At 35.9% G+C, this 24,487-nt stretch overlaps 1 protein-coding gene across 1 annotated transcript in view; it reads right to left on the bottom strand.

The window, feature by feature from the left end:
• The window catches only part of LOC113727321 (uncharacterized), a 28,873-nt gene that overhangs the window by 2,714 nt on the left and 1,672 nt on the right, over positions 1-24,487 (bottom strand). The window contains exons 4-16 of the mRNA XM_027251420.2: positions 21,956-22,102; positions 18,873-18,951; positions 13,185-13,368; positions 9,266-9,331; positions 7,015-7,260; positions 5,386-5,592; positions 4,978-5,281; positions 3,605-3,764; positions 3,402-3,510; positions 759-894; positions 614-669; positions 243-542; positions 36-158 (exon numbers count right to left, since the gene is read on the bottom strand). Of these exons, the coding sequence (XP_027107221.1) occupies positions 36-158; positions 243-542; positions 614-669; positions 759-894; positions 3,402-3,510; positions 3,605-3,764; positions 4,978-5,281; positions 5,386-5,592; positions 7,015-7,260; positions 9,266-9,331; positions 13,185-13,368; positions 18,873-18,951; positions 21,956-22,102 (2,117 nt within the window). The remainder of the gene's footprint in view (positions 1-35; positions 159-242; positions 543-613; positions 670-758; positions 895-3,401; positions 3,511-3,604; positions 3,765-4,977; positions 5,282-5,385; positions 5,593-7,014; positions 7,261-9,265; positions 9,332-13,184; positions 13,369-18,872; positions 18,952-21,955; positions 22,103-24,487) is intronic.

Genomic DNA, 24,487 nt, shown 5'->3' with positions numbered 1-24,487 from the left:
TTGTGACGAAAGTAGTGAAATGGGCCGGATATTACCTTCCAACTCTCAATTGCACCAGTCTGTTTGTTGAAGTTTATCTCCTGCAGGTCCTGCTGGCTAAGTACAATTATGTTGTCCACCACCTCGCAACCAAATTTAATGTTTTCTGATTTAATGGTCTGGAGTCATCAAAAGTTGTTAGCTCATTGATCAGACCAGAAACAAGTTTCAGATAAATCACAAATATCTGGAGGGCCACTTACACGAGGAACAGTTTCTTCTCTTGCTGGTAACTGAACTTGTGTAGATGAAATTACATGACCAGGTTCAGCCCAGCGCGTGGGGCACACATGCTTTGAAGTTACTGTCAAATAAAATTCAACAGCATCTGAAGAACTCCACACAGAATACCATGGGCCAGACTTAAAATCAATTTCTAGACTTCTTTGTGGTTCTATTATTGGTAGAGGGAGGAGTCCTGAACCAAGTTCATGGCCATCACCATGAAGCATCCAGTTGAACTCAACTGCTTCCGTTGTATCAAAGAAGTGGACATTTCTGATCTACAAGACCAACTCAAGAATTTTATAGCCAGACAATCCATGAATAAATGGAAATGAGACAGTGATATTACCTTGACTACACCTTCAGTCAAGGAAACTTTGATTGGCTGGTATAAGAATTTAACCTCTAAAAACAACATTACCAGCACCAAGTGAATTTAACAACCATCTTGAACAACTCGTAATTCTGGAACTCATAGAGAGAGAGAGAGTTACCATGCACTGCAGGATGAGGACTTCGATCTGGCCACATAAGGCCATTTAGACAGAAGTTCAAGTCATTAGGGGTATCACCAAAATCACCCCCATAAGCCCAATGCTTTGTACCATCCACACCATCCTTGAGTAATCCCTATTTAAAAATAACAAAATACTGACCACCTTAAACTCGTACAAATATGGAGAAGCAAGTCAAAAACATTTTTAAAAAATGGTAAAGGCAGTAGCAACTAAACCATTAAACAGTTTCTGACAGGGGAAGAAAGGGTTAAAGAAGTTCATGGTAGAATGACCAAGGAGTAGCAGCGCTGTTACGACATTTTTACATGACATGTACTAGGGCATTCGTATATAGAAGTAATACCCCAGAAAAAACTAAAAAGGTAAAACATCAAGTATCCCAAGAGATTTGGTTCATTAACAGACCCATAAAACCTCAGACCCACACTTAGTCTTCCATCTAACATCCTACTTTAAGGAAAACAGAAAAAAAAAAAACATTTGTTTTTTACATTGTAAACTAAGAAAAAGGGAGAGAAAATACTCTTCTTCATATTTTTGGACTACACAATATACAAATATATATACACAAGTGTAACCTAATTTAGATCCTAAAATCATGCTAATCTAAATCAATTTACTACCTAATTAATATATGATACTATAATCAAATCTTTCCTAATATTTACAATATCAAATCTTTCCATAATATCATATCACATATCTTCAACACTCCCCCTCAAGATGGAACATAGATGTTAATCATGCCCATCTTGCCACAAATGTAATCAATTCTCGGACCATTTAGAGGTTTAGTGAAAATATCAGCTAACTGTTCTCCAGTTCTCACATGACTGGTTGAGATCAAGTTTTGCTGGATTTTTTTTTCACGAACAAAGTGGCAATCAATTTCGATATGCTTTGTTCTCTCCACTTGAAAAATAGTTTTGCATCTTCCCTTAGCCAAACCTTCTTTTCTTCCCTATCAACGGATGGGTCATCAGTGAGATGATCATCTCTATCGATGCTGCACAGATAAATCCGAATAGTTTTACTCCAATCCAAAAAATTTTTTCCACTCAATTTGTGTTCAGTAATTTTTGATGTTGTAAGAATAACATCAGAAATTACTGTTTTCATCTCTCTACTACTACCTTTCATATCTGCCATTATAATTCACACAAGAAAGACCTAAAAGTGACTCAATAGGATCACGTCAAAAGACAAACTGTTATATATCTGCCATTATAATTCACACAAGAAAGACCTAAAAGTGACTCAATAGGGTCACGTCAAAAGATAAACTGATAACAGAATCTGAAGCTCTGATACCATGTAAACTAAGAAAAAGGGAGAGAAAATACTCTTCTTCATATTTTTGGACTACACAATATACAAATATATATACACAAGTGTAACCTAATTTAGATCCTAAAATCATGTTAATCTAAATCAATCTACTACCTAATTAATATATGATACTATAATCAAGTCTTTCCTAATATTTACAATATCAAATCTTTCCATAATATCATATCACATATCTTCAACATACACATTAAAAATTCAATTTAAGTTCTAAAAGTGAAATATGTCTGCTATCAATTTACTGTCCTTTACATGAAGGCTGCAATTTTGACAAAGCATCTCAACAGCATTGAACTTCTTGCTTGTTAAATTGTATCAAGCAATATGATAAACCATAATATCTCAAACAAGGGCGTCCAAAACCTAGCCTACAGTAACTGAAATGTAAGAAAAAATAGATAGTCTTTCTCAGAAGATATCAAAAATTGCTGGACTGCAAAACTGCATTAGCAGATTCTATTTTTGTCCCAGCTGCTGCACTACTCTAGTTGACAAAAATGAACAGGGCAATCCAAACATGGCAACAGAACAACAGGAAGTGAGAGTTTAATATTACAGTGGTAGGAATAGCTTTCATACAATAATCTCACCAAACATGTTTTGGTAGTCCTATCATCTACGGGAGAATCAAATACATTATAGAAGTACCTTAATCCTGAAAGCTGTCAAATACTGGACTTTGTTTCCAGGATAGACAGGTATAGATGGTAAATGCACATCAAATAGACTAAACCATGACAAAGAAGCAGAAAATATAAATTCTTTTTTATCATATACGATGGCTCCCTATCACATGATTTTGGAGATAACAAAGCCTCAATGCAAAGTTATCACTAGGAAGATGGACATCTAAAGGTCCAGTTACATGGCATAAATCTAAATCTGGAGCTAGGTTTGCCTCTGTCCGCTTACTTGGCATAAACTGAATCTGGAACTAGATCTGTTACAGCAGAAACAATATTACTATCGTTTGTCAGGTAATCTGCTCTGGAAGAGAAGCAATTTCCAAAGAGAACATTTTAGAATCTTTGTTTAGCCTTTAGATTTAGTTGGCTGGAGGAAGGAGGACCAATGAAGCTTCCTGACTGAAAGCAACAAAGTCATCCACAACTGTTGTTTCCATATGAATTTTGACCGTTATCTTGGAAACTTGGACCCCAAAATTTAATGAAACCAAGTCCACGAAATAATAGATATTGCTATTGTGTCTGATATGAAGACCATAAATTATCAGTAACCTGCACAATACATGAAGAATTCTAAGGTTCAAACCTGATCAACCCAATCCCATATGAAACCTCCTTGAAGACCAAATGTGGTATCAATTGCTTCCCAGTACTCATGAAGATTACCATTGCTGTTTCCCATAGCATGAGAGTACCTTCCAGTTTTTTATGAAGCACGTATTAGTGGACCGCTTTGCTACTCGGAAGTAGCTATGATTCCTATAAGATGAAAGTAAAGAGGCAACATACTCGCACAATATCAGTGGCCGTGTTTCAGTTGGATCTTCGGCTATCTTTACCATCTCCCATACACGCATATACATAGGACAGACAATGTCTGTTGACGATGTCCTAGCACCACCACCTTCATAATGTAAAACCCTTGATGCATCCTTTTCTCGTACCCAACCTGAATGTATCACAGCTCACGAGTAAATACAGAAAGGAAAAAACTGTTGCACAAATTTTTGACAGCGTAATAGATGACAAGGTCAATGTGAAGGTTATGAATCAAGACCCAGAGTTTGGATGAGGACAAAAGATTTAATTAGATTCAGATTTTAGCCACCTATTACTTTTTAAATTTGTAGTCCTGTTGCTGTCCTCCAATTTTCATAGAAGTTAATTTTATTACATAGTCAGGGTAGTACTGATTCTCCTGAAAGCCCCATCAAATATGTGCTATAGCAAGGTGGTCATTATTAAAACTCAATCATGTTTGGATTCAGATTTTAGCCACCTATCACTCTTATAAATTTGTAGTCCTCTTGGTGTCCTCCAATTTTCATAGAAGTTAATTTTATTACCTAGGGTATTCCTGATTCTCCAGAAAGCCACATCAAATATGTCCTATAGCAAGAAAGTCATTGAAACTCGATCATGTATTCACTATCTGCTGTCCACTTTTAGCCAAGCAAGGCATGCTTCTTAAAGATGCTTGCAAAGATTCAATTCCAATTCTTTGGTCAGTGACCTATCCAAGCATCCGGTCCCTATTATCATCCAAAAATATCTGAACTGGCACCATAAAACGTAACAAAAATATTCAGAAAATACAAGGAATTAGCTTGTAGAGAGTGCAAATCAGATGCTCATGACAGGCATTATATTGGCTTTATATTCTCTTGATGCTTGGAATGCACCTGTCAGTTTAAACCAGAAACTCTAGCCGACAAACTACAAACAGTCCAACCACCATCCCATGAGCAACCCCAGAGAATAAACCACGCCTGCTTCTTATGATGCATAGCTATTTTACTTCTCCAAACATGAAGGGATGTTCTCCGAAGTATGTGATTTTTGTGCATTCACTGAATTAAATTTTAAAGTCTTGGACTCACTCCCAAAATGGACGCTGTGCCCACAACTACCAGCCACAACTTTCAAACAAGATTTCAAAACTTGAGACCTTTAACTAGTTTGATATCCAAAGTAAGGTGGAGATCTTTCTCAATTTTACACTTGAAAATAAACATATAAAGGTAGTAAAAAAATGTCATCCTTCCCTATACACGGGCCGCAAAAAACAAGTGACAGTTTTGTTCACTAGGAATACTTAAATGCTACAAGAGAATATGTGAGAAAAATGTTGTTTGCATTCCAAACAATATGGATTCTCATACCAGCAAGTGCAGCATGATTAGGTCCATAGGCTGACTCATTCCCAAGAGACCAAGATATGATGCAGGCATGATTTTTGTCCCTCTCAACCATGCCAATGACACGATCCAACATGCAAGAAGCCCAACTTGGTTCCTGTGTAGGATGCTTTACGTTTGTAAAGTCATGAAAACCATGTGTCTCGATATTGGCTTCATCAATCATGTACATCCCAAACAGATCACATAACTCGTACCATCGTTGATGTTGGGGATAATGGCTGTTTCTAACAGCATTGATATTGTTTTGCTTCATTAAGACCAAATCCTAAACAAATAGTACAAATTTATTAAGCAAAATCCTATCAGTAACTCAAAATTAAAGCATGCAGATAGATATTTAGCTTGAGGAGAAAGGTCGTGACGCATCACCTTAACCATGCAGGACTCCAAGTTTGTCTTCCCAAGGCGTGGATGGTGTTCATGTCTATTAACACCTCTTATTACCACTGGGTGCCCATTTACAAGCAGCTGTTTTGGGGCTTTTGATATTTCTCTTATACCTACTTGGCATGACTCACAATCGATTACATTTCCAGATGCATCTTTGAGGGTCACAACTAAAGTGTAGAGATTTGGCTGTCAACAAAGGCAAATTAACTGTGTAAGAGATCAATGAGAAACTGAAAATGCAAAACACTGCCTATTGACAAATCATTTGAACTCAAAGTTTGCAAAATCAAGGTCCTGATGCATGTGGACCACTTATCAAATTGGTTATGTGGCTTGTTCAACTAGTATGACTGGTCCAGTGACTGTCCAAGAAAAATGCAAAGAAATTGAAACCATTTTCAACCTGGTCTTTTCCCCTTTTGTCTGATTCGATCCATTCATGACCAGGTTTGTCTGATGGTTGGGAAAGCTCACCATCATTTCAGGATGGTATGGAAATTGAGCTGGTTCCCCATTGCAATGCAATGTAGTTGAGGTGAGTTCTGGTTAAAGAACTACAAAAGGAGGTAGTCCTTTTGTGATTGTACCAACTGGTCATTCAGCAGACAGTATTGAAAGCTATTCTTCTGCTTAGTTGCTTCAGATGTGATGTAATTTGCTTTCCATTTCTTTCGTATAGCTGTTGCTCATCCTGGCTCAGACTTATTTTGATATTTGTTTGAATACAAGAAGGACCATAAATTTTTAGACTTTAAAGGTGACAATTCAAAAGCTTGACACTTTATTGGACTTCTACTTTCTAGTTTATTTTATTAAGGGAAAGTTAATCAAGAAGTGGAGATATGTTTTCAATTTTTTATTACATTAACATTATAATTTGTACAATAAGTCAGAGAACTAAATTCTCGAATGTCCTAGGAGAGTTGAACTAGATTTCAACCATTTATAAAATGGAATTGCCATAGTCAGATTTGCCAAATTTCGGTATCTTCATCATACTCCAAGGAAACCTTCTCATCTCAGCCATTCAATTTGCATTTCAAGATACACATTCAAAATTTTCAAAAACTTAGAAATAAAATCTAAACATGCAGTATGTAGCATTGAAATACATGTACTTAGGAAATTATAACTACTTTTTCGAGCTTGCATGTACTTGCTCAATTGACAAGTGCACAATTGAGTATACCTATCTGACAAGAAAATTAGCTAACAAAACTATTATTAGCATTGAATTACTGATTCATCAGTACAAATGCTCTAACTGGAAGTTGCAGAGCACTTCCATGCAAGATGTCAAATTTGATCAGTACAAATGCCCTAACTGGAAGTTGCAGGGCACTTCCATGCAAGCTGTCGAAGAAACCACAACAAACAGCAGCTTACATTTTGGACATGTGCCTAACATCACTGCTGACCTTCAAGTAGTTACACAATTTGGATATGTGCCTAGGATCACAGAAACTGTGGACTGTTGATATGTGTGACATAGATCTTCAAATGTTACACGCATAGATCTTCAGGTCTATTAGATTTCAATGTAGAAATCATTAGAGCCTTAAGAAAGCTATATGCAGCAAATGATCAAGTTGGAAAATGGAATCTTACTTGCTCAGCTGACCAAAGCTTTGGCGAAAGCAATTTTCCCTTTAACATATACCCCATGAATCCAATATAATGATTTAGAGATGAATCCAGTTGTAAATGAGCCACACTACTAGAAAGCAGATCAGCACGAGCATTATGGTTGCCGCAATACCAACTCTCTGTATCAAATAAAGCACCTTCAATGGTGAAGTAACCTAGAATGTCCTCCTTTGGTATTTGATTTGAAGAATCAATTTGCACTTCAACCTAAATTTTAGACAGAAATATATTTAAGTTACATTATTTTTTGTATATCCACAAATCTGAAAAGTAGTGAATAACTTTAGCCAAAAAGAAAGCTTATGATATTAACATACAAATGACTTTCAGATCGACAACAATAAACACTTAAAAGAGGTAAGGAAACATCTATTTCCAATTACTCAATTATCTACCACATATTAATATAAATAACAAGGTTTAAAGTTGAGGAACGTAAGGTAAGGACACTGCAAGTTTGGGCATCTATGTAAAGGTGTTCTGTTTCACAATGTACTTTAAAAGAGGGGAGTTGATGGAAATCTTGCAAATTTCTCCTCTCTGTTAACTTAGTGGCCTCCCTGACAATGAAAATGAAGGAAGCAAATCAAGTTTTACCCCAGCTAAATTCAATTGGCAGGCAACTGCCTAGCTCTTGCTGTGATTCACTCACAACTACAAGCAATATAATTTACAAATAAAGCTAATAAAAAGATGATTTTTTAACCCATATCAAAATCCACAAAGGCAGTCACATCTAATTGTATTATACTTAAATCTTTAGAAATTAGCCACACATACATCTCTTTCACTATATATATGCAACTAGAAGTGTCAGCCATCCTCCATATTGCAGTTGCAACTCAAGTCTTGCAATAATTAATTGCATTCTGGTGTAAGCTCAGCAACTCAATGAGGTTTTGAGTATGCAAGTGTCATTCAAGCTGATATTGAGGTAGGAGCATATGCTATAGCACTTTTGTTAATTAAACACATCAAAAGAAAAAAAGGGTTGACTTCATCAGATTGTATTTATATAATTAGAATAAAAGTAGAACTAAGGCTAGTTGCATGCAAACTGCCTGACCATTAACTAAATCAATCCAATAATAGACTAAATGATACAGAAGACACCCTCTCAGGTATATTGTCTTTATATTACACTAAATATGGAGAAATTGTATCAGAGAGATCATGACAGTCAGCATGCTATTCATAGGTATCTGGAGAAATGGTGAGTCAGCATTGTGGCTACTCAAACTGGGTACATGACATATGTCAAGGATAGTAACATGTGCAGAAATGCGGACATGTGCAAAACTGCTGGTGAGAAGACTTTGGTCATTGCAATTTAGTGCCTCAAGTTCTAAAAGTGCTACTCAGGCAACAAAAAGATTAGTTAATTATCTCAATATTCATGGTATTTGGAAAGAGGCCAGGCTTTTCTTTCTTTCTTTTTTTTCTATTTGTCTCAATATTCATGATACTTAATGTCTTCCATGCCTTGTTTCTGTTGAATTGATGAAAACCACTTGACCCGAAATTGCTAGTACTTTTCAAATTTCTTCCAACCTTGTAGATACACCATTCTTCGCAGCTTAAATACTCTGGTAAGGTGGTTCCACCATACTTCAATCACCCAATCTCTTCATAGAAAATATGTCAGTCGGTTGGCTGCTTATAACTCGGCACAGTTGCCATTGTTGATGTTCAAAAGAAATGGCAGTGTTACACAAGATATTTGTTCTACTGTCTAGAGACAAAAAGTCTATTTCTCTTAAGCTTAAAACAATTAGTGAAGTTCATGAAATTCTAAAAGTCAATCAACAATAACTTTAAGAACTTCATAAGAGGGTAAAGCTTCATATAAGCACTTCAGATAAGTCAACTTCTCCCTGAGATGCCAAAAGCAAAGCAATTTGTCTCCTGGAGCAAAATATCCAAAATATCCTCTCTAAATCTGTTAATGCATTACAAGAACAAAACTGTTATAGGATGAACCATTGCTGAAGATGCAGTAGCACCTTGACCTTAAAAACATGAAACGTGCAATAATAAAATCGACATAGTATGAAGACACTTGTCTTTACAATATAGAAAAATGCTCCTCCACCACAAAGGTTAATGATATGAAGTAGACTAGAAACAAAGAATTAAGCTTCCAAAGCAATGAAAAAGATTCACTTTCTAGCGCATCTTGCCATAAAAAACAGGAAGCTTAAACAATGGTTACCTGTATATCTGCATAAGAAAAACCTTCAGCCAAGCTTGATTTGAAGAAATAATCAGCAATGAACACCTGTATATTTTCCAGCTTGGATTAGGAAATGTTGCTGTATGTTAACAAATTTGATTAGTTACTTATTCAAAAAGAAAAGGCCAGAATGGGTATGTTTCAGTTCTAAGTATCATGTCCAATACCAGATAGCAACTTTTGGATGATATCAGGATAAACTATATTCTGGTTGACATGCCGACAAGACATCCTATACATATATAAAAAGCACTTTGGATGGCAGTGTTCATAAGTTTCATCTGCCTCCTATATGGGTACTTCAGTAATTCCACATGTTCTTCTTAAATTGGTTATGAAAATTGTACAAGAAATATAATGCAAGGACATGAAGAAAATGACCATTTCACCCTTTATTTAGTCATTGAGTAATCTACATGTTGCATCATTAATAGATAGAATCTGTGTGAAATTAAGACAACTTTAATGTCCATAACAAGACTTAATTGTTACTTGTCCATTACAGTCATAACTACAAAGTGATTCGAATTCTTCTTCTTCAGTTTCCTATGCTTTAATATCGGGCAATCATAACTGCAATGTGATTGGAATTCTTCTTCTTCGGTCTCCTGTGCTTTAGAAGGCAGCAATTGTTCAATATTTTACTATTTCTTCTTCTGCTTTTCTTTTTTAGGCTCTAGGTAATTGATGGTTGATTATTTTGTCGTTGTTGTTTACAAATTTGTAGGTAATAATTTACTTTATAGAAAACGTGCTACTCCTTTTCGGTATGTGAGTTGTAATCTCTAAGAATTAGTCCAAAAATTGTACATCCAGCTATAGTTTGCTTCATTCCATGAGTACTAGTGTAAAAGAATGAGCATTCTTTCTTGTAGAACTGCCATTTTATGCTACATGTTTTTGTTCTAGACACTATCTAGAAGAATTAACCGGGGAAATTTGTAGCTGAAGAAAATTTCAAGGATGCTCCTAAACTATATTCATTCGCAACACATGCCAAGATAATTTTACACATAATGGTTGCATTAAGTGTCAAAATTTGTGTGAAATACTATGGTTAAAGATAGTTTTAAATTATGTGTTATTGTGCTATTATGTTAATAATTTCTCATATCCTTATGTTATTGTCTATTCTTATTTTCCTTCTACTAGGTGATTTTCATAAAATGAGTGCATTACAATTCTTCTTTACTACATAAGTTAGTTTCTATTATATTATCTTCCATTACGTTTCATCTCATATTTCTTTCACTTTCTTCTTAACTAGACATTGCAAATTCATTAATCACCTCTTCAATACTTTTTTCCACAACACACGTACCAATTCCCATGTGTTACGCAGGCCTCTCCCTAGTCTTGGACAATTGAAACATGGAACCAAGAAAACAAAAAGTAATTTCATGAGAGGGGGGGGGGGCGGAGGAGGGAATAGATGAAGAAAGATAAGTGGTTGGGAATCAGTACAAAATCCGCCGGTTGATACTTGCATGAGAGTGCACTATCTGCTCCCAAATTTATTGTGAATAGCAAAAATGTTCACAACAATCTAAAGAGGTTGGGTAAGTTTAAGGAAGTTTTCTGCATGGTTTTTTTGTCAACTGTGTTAAAGCTTCATTCTAGGGAAGAATGGTAGCTTTCCACCTATAGCACTGGGTATGATGGAGACTGCATGCATGGGGACAAAACAAGTTCCTGGAATAAATTGTTATTAAAAGGAATATTTTCCATGTATCCCAGCATAACTTTTAACTTTTAAGGCACGTATTAACTATTGATAGTGATAGAACTTGGAAATCTTACCACCTGTTTGGTTGGAGGGTTTAGGGGGTAGGCAATGGGTGTGACCATCAATGATTGTCATTGATAATGTTTGGAACACTGCAATGGTAATCAATCTATGATAATGGAAGGCCAAAAACTCTTCAATGGCCATTCCAGAGTAAATTGGGCCCTTTTGCCTTGGTTACCCACCAAACCACAAAAATAAAAGAAAAAAAACCTTACAAAAAACTCTCTCTCTCTCTCTCTCTCTCTCTCTCTCTCTCAACGCTTCTCTCACTCACATCCTCACCACCCAACACCCCTTGTTTCTATCTCCTTACCTAAGCTTTCCCTTAACCCATCAGCTCTAGATTCCTCCAACATAGGTCAACCATGGGATCCAAGCTAGAGATGGTTGAGTTTTCATCTTCTTCTTCTCCTGATTTCGCTGGTAATGGTCAGATGGTCAGATGTTGGGTATTCATGGTGAATTTTTTTTTTAATTAGCAATTGGTGGTGATGGTGGCGGGTTTTTAGATTTGTACAAACTAGGAAAAAATAGTTTGTTGAATTTCAATTGAAATTTTGTTTTCACTAAAATGCATGGAGATCATTTGAAGAATTTGCGATAAATTTGTGAAGTTTTGGGGACTACTATGCTTCATGATGTCATAGGCTGTGATTGTTGGCTGCTACATGGTGGTGCTTATGGAAGATCAGCCGATTCCATTATGAAGCAAGAAAAAATATTGAAGAAGAAAAAAAGGAAATCCATTATAGTAATAAAAAGAAAATGGAAAATATCTAATAGATTCCCATTGCAACGTAATTACGAAACGAGTGAAAAGGAATAGGCAAAACCTATTACCATTGAGGAACTTTTGATACTCATTGTCTTTGCCATTGTGAAATTCCAACCAAACGGGTGGTTAGTAGTTCAAGCAGATATAACCACTCCATGTAAAGATTTAGCAAGAGATTGAAGCAGCACCCATCCCATCTTGTTCATTAGGTACTACAACAGCTGAGAAATTAGGTCCTTGTTATCCTCATTTGGGTATCACGGGTGTTCTAGCCTTCAGGTTTACTTGCTCAAATAACTCTCCAGCTTTCTGAAATACTGTTTTATGACTTCTTTTTTGCATTTCATACAGCATAAAACAGTGTCGCATGACAGCAGTCTTGACTTTTTAAAGACCACTTCAATAGTAAATTAAAAAAAAAAAAAAAAGCAGAAACAACTGAATGTTGTGCCCTTCAGAAGAGGGATTCCCTCACTTGGGGCAGCAAAGACTTCAATTTGTCTTGTCAAGGTTATTGTATAATATACATCCTTAAAAAAATGAAAATGCATGGTGTACACCAAGACAATATTAGGGGATTGACAGCCACATTAGAGATTTTAACATCCTCCATCAATTGCGAAATATAAATATAAAAAGATCAAATCAACCAAATGAGGCAACATCTATGTAGAAGACTCTAGTTTTGAAAACCAAACTAGTTGAGATTCAGCCTAAAACCAGAAGGCGGTAGGCATGTTAAGGGAAGCACATTGCCAAGAAAAAGATTTAAAGATAAAAAAACAAAAAATTGCCAAAATTAAAAATATTAATCCCCGTCAAAAGAGGAGATGACGGTAAGAGAATGTTTCAATTTATTGAGTTCTATTCTTTGTATATTTTTGTCTGTCAATTTTGAGAACAAGATCATTTAGAAATTTCTGCAGTAAGTGTACTTATATTATCATTTAATCACTCTTAGTAACCACTACTTGTTTGGTAGTAAATGGCTTTGATCTTTATGAACGAGCGTTAACTACAAATGGAAAATGTTAAAGTAACAAATTGCATTTCAGTTTCACATAAACCTTATCAGGTATAAGCAACAGAGAAGTGCGAACTGACTCAGCCAGATACCAGTGTCAGATCTACCAGGAGATAGATAGTTTATGAGTTCATTCAAATGTTAACCAAACAAATTCTCTATTAAAATTTTTAATTCATCTCCAAATAATGCTCCCCACCCCCCACAAAAAAGAAAATTCCTTGATGACAGTAAACATGCTTATTTAGAATCAGGCAGTGGAAATAAAGCCAATTTACAAGGTTCTGTATGATGACATTTCATTGCAAACCTTGGGCTTGGCTAGAAGAAGCACATCACGATGGATGCCCGATAACCACCAGTGATCCTGATCCTCAAGGTAAGAACCATCACTCCATCGCATCACTTGCGCAGCTAGGGAATTTCTCTTGCCAGATCCACATGGATGACAAAAATCTGTGATCTCAAATTCACCAGGTAGTCTACTATCCTGACTGAATCAGGGAAAATCAAAATAAATAAAGTTAACATTTCATACCACATGAAAATGCACAAATATAGTCGGTATACATATGCAGCATCAATAGCTCCTGAAGGTTTAGGGCTTTCCAAATGTTTTAGGAGGCTTTAGGAGAGCTTTCATCATTTCAGTGTCATCCAACAAATGTGGAAAAAATTAATTCATCATCTACCAGGCTATGGTGCCAGAATATTTTTAAGCAACTGTCAATTAAGTGAAATTAACAAAAAGAAAATCTTCTTTGACATTAACCTTGGAATTGGGAACTTCAGCACAAGTTCAAAAATAAGTCAAGTGACTCAATGACTTTCCATTTACAATCAAACATTGACTGATTGAAAGGATCCACATATCCAACACGGTTCTCACTTTACCTCCTAGTGCAATACAACGTTCAATATTACGATGCATGTACAAATTCAACCAGAGATGTCATCCAAGGATGATTGCCGTGGGTACATTTTAGATGTTACGCGGAGAATGCAGTTTCCTATTTCATATAGACTCACATTAGGTATAGATTGTTGTGTCACACAATTAACGTGCACAGATGCCAGTACACTGGATTCCATTGGATACATTATGAGTAAAGCATGTTTGAAGGACGACAAGTATTACACCCACATTGCTAGAACTGTAATCTTAGCGAAAGTTAATTACTTTTATCGATCACATAGTAATAATTGCCCAACTTCAAAAGGATAACTTTCTAAGTAATTAAGCAGTTTCAGTAGCTTAATCAGAAATTATTATCTCTAAAATGACATATTCTGAAAAGTCATAAAATTCAGCAGGTGGCAAATATTCTACACATCACATTTTTGCCTTATTCTTTCGCATATTCGTCAAAAACAAAAGCATTATGTATACAGTTTACATCCGCGAAGTAAACAACATGCCAAATCATAATAGTCATGCTGTTATAAAAATTCTCAACGACAATAGCACTAAATCTGATTAGTTGGTCCATAACAACTGACATAGACATCTAAAAAGCAATGTAACATAACATATATGCCTACCATGGCCGAACATAGCTTTTATTTATTAGACAGGCTTGTGCATCTTAGGTGCTGTTTTATACAAGTAACAACTAAAATACAGCTCCATAAATGCTCAAAGGTAAACTCAGAAGCATAAAATCTTAATTTCTGTTCAAAATCTTTGGTCAAATCAAAAACCTGAAATTGAGCACTACACTTATCAATCACTTTGAGAATGGTTATAAGTTAAAAAGTGAAAACTATTTCTTTAATGATTTTCTTTTGAGGCGAACGGATGATAGACGAAGCAAGAAGGGGAAATGAGGATGGTCACAAATTGAACCTTTATCATAAAAAACCGCTTAAGCACTCTGCTATGCAACACCCTATTCTCGAATTTTTAACTATCTGACATTCATATTTTTTTCCCTCATCGCTTCCGTCCACAACATTGAATAATTACTCGTAGCCATGTTATCAAGAACAAAAAACATTACAAAGAGTATAGAGCTCAGCACTCATCCTTCATATTTTCTGGCCAGAAAAAGATGATTCAAAGCCTTCATGCATCAAGGCTGAATAGCAAATTAGGAACATATATACTCTGTTCATCTCCACATACACTATAATAAATAACTGTATAGATATGCATGTTTCCATACATAGATGTGCATATGTAATTCGTAACAGAAGCTTCACAAGTTAAAATTCTCATCTAGACTCACAGTCATTCTTTAATGACATGCAACAATGTCCTATGTTTGCGTCTCCAGTTTACATTTATACAATAAAATTTTGATCATATTGTTTATCTTATGTTATCAAGAAGAAAAATACATCACGAAGAGTTTAGAGCTGAGCGCTCATCCTTCAAATTTTCAGGCCGGAAAAAGATGATTCAAAGCCTTCATGCGTCAAGGCTGAATAGCAAATCAGGAACATATATACTCTATTCATCTCTGCATACACTGCAATAAATAACTATACAGCTATGCATGTTTCAGTACATAGATGTGCATGTGTGGTGTATAACAGAAGCTTCACAAGTTAAAGTTCCCACCCAGATCAACAAGTCTGTTTGCAATTCTTTAATGACAAGCAGAGATGTCCCATAGTTGCTACTCCAGTTTAGATTTATAGGATAAAAATTTCGCCATATTATTTATTTTATGTACACACCAGAATTATTTTCGTGGCATGCACATCTAAAAGTTACTACTGGAAAGTCATAATTAAGCTTTTCACATAGAGATGAGGAGTCTGCATCAACTTGAGGTGCAAAGTTGACTTGTGCAGCCTCTATAACATGTGGCTCTGCATGTATCAGCATTTACTTGTGCTTTGTGAAGTATGAAGCTCATCTGTCTTGCAGAGTTCAAATATGATGTTACTCCACCGACTCTCCAAGGTTCAATTTGCTGTAGTTGAGGATTTTGTTTTTGAACCGTTCTAATTGATATCATCAGTTTTGCAGGTTGAGTTTATCCTTGTGTTGGGCTTAGGAATATTTAATAGTCCAGTCACAAGGCTACTGCAGAACTTGGATTTCTCTTAAATTAGTATATTGACCTTTCATTATTAGAGTGGACTCAGATTCACTTTTGCTGTCTAAGTTTCTTTGCGGAAAAACACAGCTACTGCTGCCTTCTTGTTTCCTATCAGCAGCTGATTTATTTGTTTCTGTCAGCTGGTGTTGTATTCAAAATACTTGATATAACCTTTTCTAGTCTACTGCATCACAAAGTAAACATCATTGCCATTGGCCCAACTAGTTGCAGCACCATCTAGGGGAACCCAAGTCATTATGTAAAATATTTCACAATTAATCCGTGGCTTGTTTAGTTTTGAAATTTGAGTGCAGCCTTTTTTCAGGCTGTTTGTAGTTCAGATTTTCGTTCAATAGAAAGCATTGCAAGCACTTCAAACTCTAACAGTTCAACTATCAAAACCCAAAATCCAGCCCCAAATGTTGAAAACTGTTGAAATTATTTTATTATGAGTTTTAACTGTTAATAAGTAATACTGATTAATATCCTGTTAGTTGAGGGAATTGTCACAAATTACAAATTTTTATTGGTACAATCGGGAGACAGTATTTTCTCTCAAAATACTTTGAAATATGGTAGATCATTAGATTAAAATATGGACCCAAACATATTTGGTGATAGCAGAAAAGCAATCATGCCTCTAGAGTGAACAAACTTCTTAGTTCTGTCTTGAGAAATGTAAATGCTTCTGTCTTCATTTATCTCTTGAGAAGCCCAAACAACTTGGCACAAAATACTAGGACATCACTAAACTATTATGAGTCTCAAAGTTTGGCCACTCAACTAGTTTGAATCTTAAATAATCATCTAAACTGTTAAAAGCATGATCTTCAAGCTGGTCCAACTAAATACCTGTGCATTAGTTGGAAAAGGCACGTGCTTAATAGGTTAGATGCTTCCAAAAAAGTAGTTAGGACGCACCTCATTCCCTCCACAAACAACTTCCTCCAAAATCAACTTCCTTATTTTACCTGTGCACATGTCCTTTAGTTTTGTTTTACATCTGCAAATTATGCAGGTGAATGGGGTACGAGTTTCATTGTGGGCATTGGAAGGGAGGCTACCATCCATTGTCCAAAGGGGAAGGCCAAGGGGAAGGGAGATAGATTGGGATGAGGTGGCAGTGAGAGATGCAGATTGGTTCAGAGACATCAATAGGTGTTGGGATGATGAGCGGGAAGGTGGGAGTCAGAAGAGTTGAGAACAGTTTGTGGTAAAAGAGCTAGGGGGTCTGCATGGAGGCCGTGTTGAGAGAAAGGAGATATTTAGGATGAGGTAAATGCTGGGGGACAGGGACGCAGATTGGTCAGAGGCATTGGTAGGTGCTGAAAGTCATGCGAGCAGTGAGGGGGGCGGGAAGAGTTTACAGGCATGTTTTCTTTGGAGGTAGTAAGATCAGCATGGAGATTGGGTTGCTTTGTGTTGGCAGGGTGAAAACAGAAGTGAGGGGTGAGGCTGTTTCTTGTGAAATTGATGGGCATGTCAAGTGGGACAGGGATCGCAGATGTGAGCGTTTGGAAGGGGAAGCGGATGATGGTATTCTGGGTTGAGGTGCTGGGGGTGGCACAGGGATGCAATTGATAATGTTGACACAAAAAGTTTAATTACACTTGTGGATCTCAAGTATCTATATTTCTCTCTAACTAAATGGTTTAACTCGGTGAAAAGACTAAGGATCAATTGATTTATTTGAGATGCTAAAACCATATCATGAGGATAGTTTAATTGCACCCTAGGTTTGACACCCCATAACAGAAAAGGGTTTTTCAATTTATGGGCTTCTTCTTTCCTGACCATCCAAGATAGCATTCTGCATTCTGTGGGAGTTTGAGTGGTGGTAAACTTAGGTCTGGGAAAGAGTGGCCAATCTCTTACACAGGACCTGATAGTTCGCCACAGGAAGGATGCTGTTACTCCTGCAATATCCTCTCATGAGCAGCCCCTTGTGCACCAGTTACTGTTGCTCTCCACACACACACACACAGATGAAAGTAACTTAATTACTAAAAAACGGAGACAAAAAGAGAGCTACCTCGAATCTCTGCCCAACTGCTGGCTTTCTGGCTTTTTTCATGGATACTTAATCTATGTTCTCGTTGTTGAGAAAAGATTTTGGAATAAATTTTGTGGGTGTTTGGACTCACTTTAAGGGTAAACTTAAGTCGTAGTCCCACCTCGAGTCTGCCTGATTGGTTTCTATGTTCTTTTTGCTGAGAAAAGATTTGGTAAAAATTTTGTGGGTGTTTGAAACTTAAGCCCTGGTCCCACCTCGAGTCTGCCTGCTTGGTAGATCTCTGGCTATCTTCTACAAAACTAAATGTAAATCTGTGATCTGCTTTCAGAGGAAAAATTAAAATATGAATTTTCTCTGTTTTCGAAATGATTTAGAAGGTGGCCAAGTGGCGAGCCGCAATCGTTTTTTTGCTTTCCATTGGTGATCATCCGCCCATCTTCAGATAGATCCAATCTAGTATCCGTATTCGTTGCAGAAATTAAAGTGATGAAGTATATTCAAACAAAAAGTCCTACAGGAGGTGCCAGCAGCCGGTGGTGCGTGGCAGCTTGGGCGGCTGACCCACTGACCATGATAAAGGACCTTCTTTGAAAAAGAGATCTATTTTAGGGACTGAGTTGCAATTAATTTTTTAACTCTAGATGTAATTGAGACATTATTATGGAAATTTAACTACATGCCTCCTTTTTTTATAATTGACAAACAGAACCAATTTCTCCAAAAATAAATTTGCCAACAGTTATATCCTAATAACAAAAATCAAATCTTCTCCCTTATTCCTAATTCTCCCAAAAGTTTATGCTTCAACCATTTCTCATAGAGAGGACTAGTTAAGTACCAACCAAGATAAGATAAAGACAGCCTAAAGCAGGTTCTATACAACGTCAATAATAATAATAATCTCAACTTATGGGAAAAGTTTTGCATCACCGACCTGTATCCAACAGGTACACCATTCACCCAAGCAAAGAAGGCAGAATCAACAGCTTCAAAATGAAGAAATATCCTCCGACCTGTCCAACATTTTAGACATTGCATCATAACAATGAAAACGAATGAACAGATGCTTAGTTATATGTCATGTAATGATAAGAATCACAAAAGAATTTGAAAACTCAAAACAGTATTAATCAAGGCCAGAAAGTTCAAGGGCTAGAGACACATAATAGCCCAGTGGGAATACACTTGTATGTTACAGCCTTATGGGAGAAAATGCAAGTTCCCACAATGTGCACAGAAGTATGCAGGTTCCATATTTAGATATTTCTTTTTGGGTTGGGGGGGGGGGGGGTGGGAATCAGGAAAGAGAATGGTAAAGAGGATCATTAGATTGGTAGAATAATATTCAAGACATGCAAACATTAACGTCATTGTGAAGTGGGGAGTCTCTTTCAAATTAAGAAACAGCAGTAAGAAAGAATTACCAATAAAGGAAGAAAAGAATGCCTACTAAGTTCCTACCTTCTCTTTCTCCTTGTCTATCTCTGTCTCTCTCAAGTTTCAAAAGGCCACATTTTCAAATAAATGCTCAATATAATGTTGAACAATGAGTTCAATATCAAATGTTAAACTGTTCTCAAAATTTTGCTAGCTTGTTCATCTTGAGTAGACTTCAAGGATTGGATTCTATAACTTGATTGCTCTAATATCTCCATGATCCATTGGATTACTAGTCAGTGCATATGGTCAGAACAATAGATCTTCATAATTTGTATATAACCAATCTCCACATAAGTTTAGATAAAGCCAAATATGTGCTTCATGCAAAGTGTCTATCATTCAAGTTGTGAAGCTAACTGCCTGTACTATGTCAGCATTACCATGTAATGTATAACTAGCTATATGAAGTCATATGAAAGGGTTTCTACCATTGTCTAAAACCACCTAATATGAACCATGATACCTTATACTTTGGAGTTTAGCTATAAAGCTGGTTAGCAAAAGCAAATTATCAAACAAACAAAAGGAGAGAAGGAAAAAATGAATCTTCCAGCCACAAAAACTGCATTTTCTGCGTTGCTAAGCATAGTAGTTTTCGGTCAATCAGTCATTGATCCTTTCAGATTAGATACACAAAAATGGCCCTTGTGCAAGCAACGGTCTCCAGATCTAGCTGATAACAGAAGCTTCTTGAACAATGTTTTCCTTTTCGATTTTCGAGTGAAATTGCTATCAGGAGATCAAAAACCATCTATTCATGTCTTTGTTACAATTACGATCTTCCTTTGCAAAAGAGCATGGCATCAGAATTCATTTTCCAGGTTCATTCTAATCGTTTCTGTTCATTGATCCTTATCATGCAAGAACAAAGGCATAATATACTATGATACAATAAGTTGAGTAAAACGTATGTCATGATGATCCTAACAAGGCATTCAGTACAGCCACCAATCTAGGCCATGCCACATCAGCAAAGTGGGAGAAAATCTCTCATTTATTTCTTCCAAGGCCCATTTCCTTGCACTACTCCAACACTCTGACGTCCCTTTATTTTCCTCAGTATTATCCACTCCTCTGTTTCCTTTTTTTCCCCTTCAAATCTGTTAATTTTGTTCTTTTCTTTTAACATTCTTAAAATGACAAAAAAATCTAAGATTTTCTTCTTTTTTTCCCTTTTACTTTAGATGGATTTCTATAGTTCGATATTACAAAGTTACTGATTTATCAGTTAATATTAATTAAATATTTACTTGTTTTGTGTATAGCAAGAATATTTGCAATTACTTAAATAATTGACAAACTAGTAATTGAGTTATTCACATACAATGCAAGAACAGATCTCAGAAATAAAGGGATGTTAAGTGTTAAGAGTAGTGGAAGGAAGTGGCCTTGGAATAAATGAGAGAAATTTTCTCCCACTTTGCTGATTTGGCCTGGCTAGATTGGTGGCTATACTCAAAGCCATGTTAGGATCACCCTGGTATACTTTTTAGTCTAACCAACTGCCAAGCATTTTCTGTAAGTTGTCATGTGCTTGTAATGAGATTCAAAAGAGAGCTTTGACATCAACTATAAACAGAATTTAAATAGACTAAGAGCTCCATATGAGATTTGAATAACAAAAACTGTATGAAATTATAAAAGTCAATACAATCAACTTCCATCAATTAAAACACAGACTTTTCATGTTGGTTCTGTTAATATTTTGGTCCTCTATTTTCAAAAATTATACCAAATGTGAGAATCAGATATAGAGAAGCCTAAGCATGACCGTCATTTTGCCAATCCATCGGGTACACAACTCTTTAAGCACATTACCAATGCCAACACCCAAGGTAGTAGGCCTTATATTGAGGTACCAAAGGGAGTATATAGGTTGCCAGTATCCAATGAATGTCTAGCTCTTGGCTAACCAAATATCAGAATCAATAACAAATACTTCTATCTTTAGTTCAGTCCAGGTAGTAACTCTCTGATGATGGGGGAAATTAAACAACATCTCATCATAAGTCAAAACTGGCTAACCAAAAATGTGAAACGAACTAAATATAATTTCTATCTTGGATACATTTCTAGACACTAATTCATTAAGGGAAAAATGTAAACTAAAATACCTTCAAGTTAACTCGAGAAACTGAAGGTTCCACATGTTTTTTCTATACAAAACAATTGATTTGATGCATTCTTGGTAGACAGTTGTAAAAACTACCAGGGCGAAACCTTCTAAACGAGACAATATTCTAGGTCGGATGATTTTAAGCAACTAAAGCAGCATTATTAATTCTAATATTTGTATCACCTAAAACATCATTAATTGAACGAAAAAGCAGGGCATCAATCTCTTCAAATGCTCAGTGGTTTAGCCGCGATCCTAATGTGGTGCACTCAAGAAAGTCAAATGACATTATATTTAGTTTAACTATACACACATTTCAAATTACACATACTGAGAATGAAAGAACTCATTTAATAAATATTCGAAGTATATTATTCATTAGACATGGAAAACAATGAGCAACATGGATGCAGAGATAGCTACAGCAACCTTAACTTTTCAAGTCTTTGGTGCTAACTCACCTTCCCATTCTCTAGGAAGCAAGAAGTAAGTTCTGTAGCAGCCACACGGATTCTCCTCAGGTACTTTAGGTGGATTAAGTGGAAATGGATACATAACATTTGTATAAATAGGCCTATCAAAACCATGCATCTGCCAATTGGAAGGAACTGTTTCAATCAGGAAACAAAGACACATCAGAAATATTAGATGAATACTTTGATGGAGCAAGACAGTGACATGCATTCCAAAATACAATAGGTCCAAAATTTAAATATAAAGAAAATAATTTGAAAAGTCTAAGAAACAGATCAGTAAATCTCAAAAGCCTGTTATGGATTTGTATGTCTCCAGAGGCTGCATATTCCAGTAACTAAGAATAACCAGATCAGAATTTGATCAAACAGAAAGTGAATCCACTACATCAATTCTAGTGATATCAATCAGCCCAAAAATGTTTCACAATGGCACTATCCTAGAAGAAGCTTTTATAGACTTTTGTGTCTCTATATGCATCTAATAAGGCCATATGACATGCATAGAGGTGGCAATTTTAAATGGACTTGGATAACCACTTCACCAAGGTTTTATAGACTTATATGACTCCATTTGTCCATCCAAAGAAACCAAATTTAAATGGATTTGGATGACCAAAAAAGGATAATGACTTTAAAGGGATAACCATTTAAACCGAATTAAGTTGATGGATTTACATGGATAATCCATTTGATCCATATAATCCAATTATGAAAATAGAATGCAATGGGAACAGAAACAAAAACTCATTTGAACCCTACCTCCTCCTCCTACAATTCGAATGCACAGAACCTAGGACTCACACCTTTCCAGTATTAAGAGATGTTCTTATGGGTCCACAAAACTAGCTTTCGAAGACAGTACGTCATCGTTGAATACTTCTTGAACTCACAAGAAAGAACTGGAACTCGAAACAAATAGTCTTCATAACTGGCCCCTCCAATCTATTTAAATTTGAGAAGAATCTTTTTTTTTTTTGGTTATTGTCTTGTACTTTCTTTGATATATTTCCTTTTTTCTAGTGAATCCACTACCCTAGGTTGCTTAATGATCACATGTTCTGTCTTCTACTAAATCTATGCCAAGTACTAAACTCATCAATGTCAAATGTTTCAACTCAAGTTGCTTCTCTTTTTCTCATCTTTTTCTTTTTCAGTCAATTTTTTTAGTGAAATAGTTTGCTTAAATTTCTATCCAGACTGTAGAATGAAATTTTTATTGCCAAATCTTTTACACATCATGGAGAAGGGAAAAATCACTCTTTTTTTTTATTGGTTGTGGCTTAAGAAAAACTTTAAGCATCATGAATCAGAACTTTGCAGGAATAAACTTTAAATTGTGAAACATCATCCAGGAACCAGAAAAACCCGCAAAAAGAACAAAGTATAAACAACGAGAATTTTTATGCACTGAAATTCAAAAGAATACACCAAACAATACCAGCTACTCTACTAACTGGTTAAATGGACGGAATATGGTTTTGCATTATGCACTAAGATCCAATCCATTTATATCCATTTATTAAATGATTGTAATTGGATTGCATTAACTTTATCCCCTATCCATTAAAGAAGAACCATTTTATCAACCATTCATCCATTTTGCCACTTACAAACATGTGCATAACACAAAATAGTTATTACAAGTTAGTGACAGGCAATTTGCTTTGAGGTTTGCACACTTTTATCATGAATGGACTACATCCATGGACACAGAGATTAAAAAACAAAAAAATTCACCAACATGCACAAAAGTACAAGCTGAACTACAGTCTAACTCTTGTCCAGTTCCCAGAAACAATACAAATAACTGAAAGGGGCTTTCCTCAAATATTAACCAAGTCTTAATGTTCTCTTCCAAACAAGAGAAATGACATCTCTTCAACTTTTGAGAGGAGTCCAGAATAACTCCTCTCTATGCCAGGAACCCATAGAAAAATTCCAGAACAACCCCCAACACATAAAACTTATAATCTTGAATAAGAGTAAAAGAAGGTGTAAATGCATCTTTGAAACAAGTTAATCATTTGATTTGGACCAGCTGATCTACCTTTTACTTGCAACTGATATACACAAGGGCCCTTGGACCAACAGAGTACAAAATTTAAAAACTTCCAATTTTGCAGGTGACAGCTGCAGCTGACCAATTAACAATTGAATGACCACCTAGCTGATCCTTGCAAAGGTCAAAGCAAATGCTTAGCTTATGTAGCCAACTATAGCCTTTTAATCCGACTCAAGAGATCAACCCTCTACAAAGATAACTACTGCAAACAGAATTTACCCTATCCTGTGAGGACTGTAACATATCCCATCACCACCTTCACACGACAAAACAATCTCTTTTCTGGAACCCAGTATAACTAAGATATTAGATATCTCAGATACCAATAATTTTACAGATTTTTAGTGGCTAAGGGAGAAAAACAACACAGCTTTCTAATTACCAACAGCAGATAAAAGTTTCTAGTCTAACTTCCACAGTAATGCTGTTGAAAACCTATGTCCTCAATTATCCTG

The sequence above is a fragment of the Coffea arabica genome, chromosome 2c (genome assembly GCF_036785885.1).
Source record: "Coffea arabica cultivar ET-39 chromosome 2c, Coffea Arabica ET-39 HiFi, whole genome shotgun sequence".
Lineage (NCBI taxonomy): Eukaryota > Viridiplantae > Streptophyta > Magnoliopsida > Gentianales > Rubiaceae > Coffea > Coffea arabica.
The sequence above is the reverse complement of the archived record's forward strand: the minus strand, read 5'-3'. Positions and strand labels throughout refer to the sequence as shown.